The sequence below is a fragment of the Fusarium venenatum genome, assembly GCF_020744135.1.
Source record: "Fusarium venenatum strain MPI-CAGE-CH-0201 chromosome Unknown EDB82scaffold_4, whole genome shotgun sequence".
NCBI classification, from domain to species: Eukaryota; Fungi; Ascomycota; class Sordariomycetes; order Hypocreales; family Nectriaceae; genus Fusarium; species Fusarium venenatum.
The window spans coordinates 2,640,702-2,647,878 of NW_027072132.1; the positions used below are offsets into that span (position 1 = coordinate 2,640,702).

The window sequence follows — 7,177 nt, forward strand, 5'->3', positions numbered from 1 at the left end:
AGCTCTTTTCGGCTTCATTGCTCTTTGCTTGCCTGCTTGTGGCGGGACCCGATGACGATGTGCGGCGTTGACGGAGAATATCCGGTTAAATGGTAGAAAACCGAGGTGGGGTGTGCATATGTCGGGTGTAGGTTAAGCTGTATGATAACGATCCATGATTGTCGTCAGGACGACCAATAGTGCTTAGCCCGAATTGACTTGCCAGCTTCATCATAACCACTTAAACAAAGTACAAAGAATCGTATTTCACGTTTTCAGCAAAACAACTAGAAACTCTCTATTGAATTTCGAATAAACTCGATATTAAAATACTCGCCCGATATGTTGCTCTCTGAAGAACCCGCGACTGTAAGTCTTAACCTTAAACCCCCTTTCTCAACCATGGCTAATAAATCGCCAGCTTATTCACCACACAATCGAAAACTTCAACATCGCACCAGATAAAACTGCCGTTGCGCGCGTAACAGAATCACTCGCTACACTTGAACAAGCTCGTGATCTCCGCGTCCGCGAGGCCGAGTCATCACTTAAGAAGCTCTCCCGCCAACTAGCAACCCATACATCAAGACATGACGACCTCATAACATCCCACTCATCCGCAGACCACGCTTCCAACATCGCCCGTCTCGACACCCTCAAGTTCCGCACAGCAAAGGCTGCCGCCGACGCTGAGACGGATGCGGAACGTCTCGCCCTCACTGCTGCGGACTTGAAGGCTCGTCTGCGGGAGCTCGAGCTCCAGGGCGTGGAAGGAGATGCTGCTGCGAATGCGCGACGCAGGGATCCTGTTGATGACGAGGTATTGCTGAGACTCAAGGTGTATCGCAGCCTCGGTATTGACATTGAGCGCGACGAGAAGGATGGCGAGTGGTCCAAGGCGGTTATTCGAAATGACCGCAAGGGCGATGTGCATGTGGTCAACATGGACAAGAAGTTTTCGCGCTTCTTTTATGCAAACTACTTTTGGCAGACTCTCTAAGGAGGGAGTGGTTCACATGGGGTTTGGCAATGATATCATGATGATGGACTTTTGTTTTGGCGTTTTCGGCATGGTTGATACCAGGATATAGGGTATTGAGATATATAAATTCAGTACACTGCACAAGTGCCATTCGTTCTAACAATCATTTTGTCTTCATGACTATACTATGTTTATGTCATGTTTTATCGAATCAATCAAAAGAAATGTCAAGAGTCTCGCTCAAACGCCCTTAAAATCCCGAATTGTACCCTCATTTTCATTTTTATCAGTTTTGGTCTGATTGCGATTATTCCCTCATTCAGTTCCCTTCATAAAGTCGTAAGAATAATTTACACGAGAATAGCATTAGTGTCTCGGGGACCTATGCGTCGACAACCCCCTGGGAGGGCAATTTCTTCAGTCCCTTTGGCGAATTTTTGAAGTTTGGGAAATAGCTGTCAATAAAGGTCTTATTCGTGAAAGCGATGTGAGGGCCAGATGGTGTCCTTGTGCGAGCGCTGTTGGGGGATGCCGAGGTGCGCATTGCTGATGGGCTTCGGTTGCGTCCCTTCATCATAAGATATCCGCCCTCTCCAGGTGTCGTGGGACCTGACGGGGAACGGTGATGATTACGTCCATGGTGTTGTTTATCGGGCAATTCGAGCCTTGAGTTGATTGTGGTCCATGTCTCGTCATCACCACTTAGTCGCCAACCGCCAATACCTTCAAAATCTCGCTCAGGGCCAATGCTAGGGAGCAAGCCGAATGCCTTTTCGCTAATTGGGGTGGTAGAACCAGCTGTAGATAGAGCACTGGAGCTCCTACGATGACGACGTCTTCGTAAGGATGATTCGAAGGCCGTTGACCCGGCCGATGAAGCTGATGGGTTGGTGTAAAGTGCAGAAGAACCTGGAGTTTCGAGGTGTGGTTGACGAATGTAATGATTATTAGGACGGTAAGGCCGAATTTTTCGTCCACCCAAATAATGCGGTACAATGGATAAAGCTACGTCGAGATAGACAGACAGCACCCTGAGAACAAGAACAGAGAAGGCAATGGTAGTTGTGATGCCAGCGAAGACAGCAAGAGGAACGGTGACGACGAAAAGGAAGGGCACAACGAAAGCGTAGACGGGATTGAAGAAGGCCATTTTTGATTGATGGTGATTTTACAGAGACGAGACTAGTAGTGCATGACTACAAGAATCCCATGGATGTTTGTCCAGAGTGATGATGGCAGTCGTTGATGATGGAATTAGTGGTTACAGAAGATGGATGATGAAGAATAAGAGAAATAAAAAGAAGAAACAAAAGGGCCAAAGAGGTGAGCGACTACTATAGTAGTTGACGACTTGAAGTACCGAATGTGCTACACACATAAAGATAGAGCCTATGGATGCCGCTCTCGGATGAGAAACGTCGACATGTCCCAAAGCCGTGATAGGATAGATTGCTTCCGGGGAAGTCAAAGCGAGGCGGCCGAGGAGGAGGGGTTGGAAACAGGAGCTTGCTTATCACTTCACTCACTGTACCTAGTTGCCATGCAATAAGCAGAAAGATGCAGCGTCGGATGGAAGAGCGGGAAAAGAATGCGACTCTATGGGGTTGCAGTGAAGTAGAAGCAGGTAAATATGTATCTATGCTAGAGGGAAAAAAAGAAGAGGACAAGAGGAAAGAAAAGGAAAAGGAAAAGAATGTCTGGAGGAGGCAATCACATGTGAAAAGGTGTGGCTTTGGTCTGGTCTGGCCTGGTTTGGCTTGGCTTGGCTTAGGTCAATTTTCTGTTGCAGCTCATTTTTCTGATGTCTGAGGTGACCATCGTACGGCAATTTGATAAGCCACCACGAGAGAGCGTGCGGGGAAGTTGCATTGAAAGGATGCAAGTGATTGTAAGGAGAATATACCTGCAGGAAGTACCTTGGTAAGCCTCTTGAGTCAGTATCTCCTCTCTACTACCTGCCTATGTAAGTGTACTTTTCTCATTGCACAAGAAGGATCATTGAAGCATCATTATGAGTAAATCATCCATCTGTAAACAATTGCATACAAGAGTTGCTTATTATTAACACCTAGTCTACTTACCACGAGTAATAATGTCCTTATCTTTTCTTATGAGAACTACAAATAAATAAACTTTCAAGGATCCCTTATCCCCCAGTAGTGATCGACTGTAAATCAGAAAAAGACCCTGGAACTGACTGTGCACTAACAAACAGCCCAGCTCACTAGAAACTGCCCCGTCGATAACAGACACCAACTACACACGTCACATGAGCCAGTAAGCCGAGGCAATAAACGTCACTAACTCAAGCCCAAGCCATGAAGGAACATTGCTAAGCTACCTAAGCTACTAAACTAAAGGACAAGTTAGTTGACAAACCTGACAAGGTTAGTCACCAAAAGAACTTGACCACAACCCAACCCCACTTGGAGCCTCTCGATTCCCGTCCCCATCTTTATCCACATCACGGAAGGAGCTTTCCCCACTGACATCACTCTTTGACCCTTATCAACCATCGACGATGAACCTCTTCACACATGCCAAATCAAACATTACATGCATCTACAGTGTAAACTCAACTAGATCATCTCAATTTTTACTCACTCCCTGATTCGATCGAATCGCCAACATGTGTCAATTCACCCACAATTACGATGAGCAACCAGTGCCTGCAGTAGATGTGGGCGACGAAACCCCGTTCCCCTGGCATCTGCCAATATGCGATGCTCATTGCCACCCAACGGATACGATGGATTCCATACAGGATATTCCCTCAATGCGCGCGGCTGCATTGACTATCATGGCAACACGAGCTCAGGACCAGGATCTTGTCGCAGAAGTGGCCAACAAGCACTCTAACCATGACCCTAAGCAGCTCTTCCAAAACAACTCTGACCAAAGCAATGCTTGGGTGGTTCCGTCCTTTGGCTGGCACCCCTGGTTCTCACATCTTCTTTATGATGACTCGGCCGACGTCCCGACATATAGGCCCACCTCCGGCTCCGACGCCGACACCGACAATGCCGCAAAGCAGGCCCACTACAACGCCGTTCTGCAGCCGGAACCTTCATTGGACTTTGTCGCCTCCCTACCAACCCCAATCGCTGTAAGCACATTTCTCAAGGAAACTGAATCCCGACTATCTGCCAACCCTCATGCTCTGGTCGGTGAGATTGGCGTTGACAAGGCCTTTCGTCTTCCTGAGCCATGGAACCCATCTGAGCAAGCTGAACGAGATTCAACTCTCACTCCCGGAGGTCGCGAAGGTCGGTATCTCAGTCCTCACAGAGTAAGGATAGAGCACCAGCGTGCTATTCTTGCTGCACAACTCCGTCTTGCTGCCAAGACTCGCCGAGCTGTCAGCGTACACGGCGTGCAAGCTCATGGAGTGCTTCATGACACTCTTGCCGACACATGGAAAGGTCATGAGCGTGAAGTGATAACACGCCGAAAACGGCGTCTGGTCGCTAAGGGTGCTGAGGACTTTTCGGATGAAGAAGACGAAGAAGATAGCGAGAAGCCATATCCTCCACGGATTTGTCTTCACTCGTTCAGTGCCAGTGTTGAAGTGTTAAAGCAGTACCTCAACCCAACAATCCCAGCTCGCATTTTTGTCTCACTGTCAGCAGCTGTCAACCTAAGCACAGATGCCAGTTGCACCAAGATCGACGAGGTGCTCCGCGCTCTGCCCGATGACAGCGTGCTTATAGAGAGCGATCTTCACATAGCAGGCGAGCATATGGAAAAGGCACTAGAGGACATGTACCGACATGTTTGCGAAGTCAAGGGTTGGGAGCTTGAGGAAGGCGTCAAGAAGATAGCCAAGAATTACGAGGAATTCATCTTCGGGCAATAAGGGGAAAGAGAAAACTAGGCATATATACATCATTAATAGTAGCATGATAGAGATTTGTACAATTCAAGATGTGATATTAGATGGCTATCGAGGTGCTGTGGAATCACAGTATATAAAACTCCCATATCCAATATCTCACTCATGTGTGCAGAAAAAAAAAAGAAAAAAAAAGAGAGAAAAAAATTGAAATCTTAACAGATAAGGAAATATGGTGTATCATAGTTGTATGCAAAACAAACAAAAAACAGAAAGAAAAAGAGATCGTGCATGCTCAAAAATCATATAGTTTCGTTTTAGTTCTTGGTGTCGCCCAGAACGTCGCTGGCGTTGGATCCAGAGGTGGAAGGGGTGTAATCAGAGCTACCAGGTGTGTATCGGCATCCGTCTGAAACCACCGAGGAATCGCGCTCGTCATCATCGTAGGCGGGAAGGCTCTCGTCATCGGGAAAGCTACGGTATGCCGCGGCAGCAGGGTGGTGATGTGTTGGGCGAGAAGAAATAGGAGGGCCTGGGACATAGCTGTAAGAGCGAGCGTGTGTGTTGTGGCCTTCTTCGGCAGCAACGATGCCGTCGACCATGTTAGCAGCCTCGCGGAAAGAAGCAATCTCCTCTTCCATGGTCACGCTGCTTGCAGAAGAAGACCTTCGGCGGCGGTCACCGTGAAGCATGGCCTCCTTCTCATCTTCGTCGTTCTCGACACATCGAGAAATGAAAGCTCGGTACGCAGCCTTCAAAGCGGAGCCCTTGCGGCGCTCTTCCCGAGATTGACGGAATGCGCGGCGGATGGCACGTCGAGACTCGGGGCTGAGACGAGCTATGCGGCGGTGGATGTAGGCAATGGCAATGCCGCTGAAAAGAGCGAGTGCAATGGCGAGGACGCCGAGAATCACAATGATGGGATGGTGAGGAGGCTGAATAGTTGTTAGAAATTGAAACCGTTGATGAATTATTAGACTGGACTTACAGGTGGTGGTGGGGGGTGTCCCTCATGTCCCTCGGCGCGGAAACCCTCAGGACCGTGCTCAGGCTTGTCATGGTGAGGCCCGTGAGGTCCATCTTTGTGATGAGGAGGAGGTGGCGGGGGATTGCCATGGTGAGGATCACAAGAGCAAGGAGGACAGTGGGGAGGGGGAGGGTGACCTCCAGGGAAGGGGAAAGGATGGCCATGGTGAGGGGGAGGAGGTGGGGGAGGTCCATGATGAGGAGGATGAGGTCCATGGTGAGTGCCATTTCCATGATGAGGACCGTGGTGAGGACCATGGTGAGGTGGTGGAGGAGGATGTCCGAAGACGTGATCGTAGAACCTATGAGCAGAGTGTCGCACGCCATCCTTTACAGTGTGCAAAACACACTGCACTCCATCGCAATCCTTGATCTTCTTGTAAGTCGAGGGAGGAGGAGGAGGATACTTCTTGCCAAGCTTCTTGGCAACGGACGCCTCCCTCTCCTCGACAAGCTGCTCGAGTTGAAGAATCTGCTTGTGAAGAGCCTCCAGTTCCATCAACTCAACCTGAAGCTCCTCTTCAGGGTCCTGGAAGTCGCGGTGGTTGCTCTCCCAGATAGGGGGTGGGTTATCGGTAGTGGACTTGCCGCCTGTCGATGTATTGTTCTCCTTGCTGAAGGGGACGGACAGACTCCATACATAGGCAGCGTTTCCAACATCCGAGATTCGGACAGGGGCGGTTTGCTTGAAGGTCATCCAGAAGGAAGACTCGTCATTGACGGCCATGTCGTCGAGGGCCTTTACGTTGAAGCGCATTGATTGACCGAAGGGGAACTCCTTGGGGCCAATGCACTCGAAATCCCATTCAGCTGAGATGGTGGTCTCATTGTTGACGAGGAATGATCCAACGCCGTGGCCCTTGGCATCCTGGTCGAGGGACTCGCCATTGAGCTTGATGCTGGCAGGACCACAGACTTCGTCTGACTCCTCTACATCAAACCGTAGTGTCAAAGGATACGATTCAGTATCGCTCCATGGGACATTGACTGTGACAAAAGCTGAAGGTGTTACATCGAGAGCGGAAGGTAGGAATCCCATATGAGGCGGAGGAGGTGGTGGAGGTGGGGGATGGTGAGGTCCATGAGCTAACACCAACGCAGGTGTCAGCACCGCGGCGGCAGCCTGAGTGAGGCCGCGCATCGCGAGATTATTATCGAAAAGAAGAGTTGTTGGTGTTGTTGGTCTGTGACGTCAAATTCGGACCAGGAGTACCAGGCAGCCGGGCTCACTTGAAAGAAGCTTAAGGCAGAAGAATACGAAAAACAAGAGAAAGAGGTAATGGATAGATGCTTAAAGGGAAAAAGGTTTTGTGAGGGAATTAAGAATGAACGGGTTCAATACGAGAGATTGGGATGAC

The 7,177-nt window shown here is 49.3% G+C and overlaps 4 protein-coding genes across 4 annotated transcripts; 2 read left to right on the forward strand and 2 right to left on the reverse strand.

The window, feature by feature from the left end:
* The first annotated feature begins 129 nt into the window (after positions 1-129).
* Positions 130-1,161, forward strand: EDB82DRAFT_307918 (putative kinetochore protein SPC24). The gene is made up of 2 exons (XM_025737751.2): positions 130-348; positions 401-1,161. Exons 1-2 carry the CDS (start codon positions 322-324, stop codon positions 977-979), a joined length of 606 nt encoding a protein of 201 aa, XP_025592581.1. The 5' UTR covers positions 130-321; the 3' UTR covers positions 980-1,161.
* On the reverse strand, positions 1,135-2,315 carry EDB82DRAFT_307888 (uncharacterized protein). Its single transcript, XM_025737752.2, has one exon. It carries the CDS (start codon positions 2,109-2,111, stop codon positions 1,344-1,346), a length of 768 nt encoding a protein of 255 aa, XP_025592582.1. The 5' UTR covers positions 2,112-2,315; the 3' UTR covers positions 1,135-1,343.
* Positions 2,316-3,416: 1,101 nt separating this feature from the next.
* Positions 3,417-5,057, forward strand: EDB82DRAFT_307945 (TatD family). The gene has a single exon (XM_025737754.2). The coding sequence runs from the start codon at positions 3,591-3,593 to the stop codon at positions 4,815-4,817; it is 1,227 nt and encodes a 408-aa protein (XP_025592583.1). The 5' UTR covers positions 3,417-3,590; the 3' UTR covers positions 4,818-5,057.
* A 114-nt stretch (positions 5,058-5,171) lies between these two features.
* Positions 5,172-6,960, reverse strand: EDB82DRAFT_480025 (uncharacterized protein; the record flags this gene model as incomplete). The annotated part of the gene is made up of 4 exons (XM_065608133.1): positions 5,172-5,177; positions 5,213-5,728; positions 5,782-6,121; positions 6,170-6,960. The coding sequence occupies 4 exons, from the start codon at positions 6,958-6,960 to the stop codon at positions 5,172-5,174; spliced, it is 1,653 nt and encodes a 550-aa protein (XP_065463302.1).
* Positions 6,961-7,177: the final 217 nt, after the last annotated feature.

Coding starts and splice junctions, on each gene's coding strand:
- EDB82DRAFT_307918 (XM_025737751.2), top strand. CDS start 322: ATGTTGCTCTCTGAAGAACCCGCGACT. Junction 349..400: donor TCTCTGAAGAACCCGCGACT/GTAAGTCTTAAC, acceptor ATAAATCGCCAG/CTTATTCACCACACAATCGA.
- EDB82DRAFT_307888 (XM_025737752.2), bottom strand. CDS start 2,111: ATGGCCTTCTTCAATCCCGTCTACGCTTTCGTTGTGCCCTTCCTTTTC.
- EDB82DRAFT_307945 (XM_025737754.2), top strand. CDS start 3,591: ATGTGTCAATTCACCCACAATTACGATGAGCAACCAGTGCCTGCAGTA.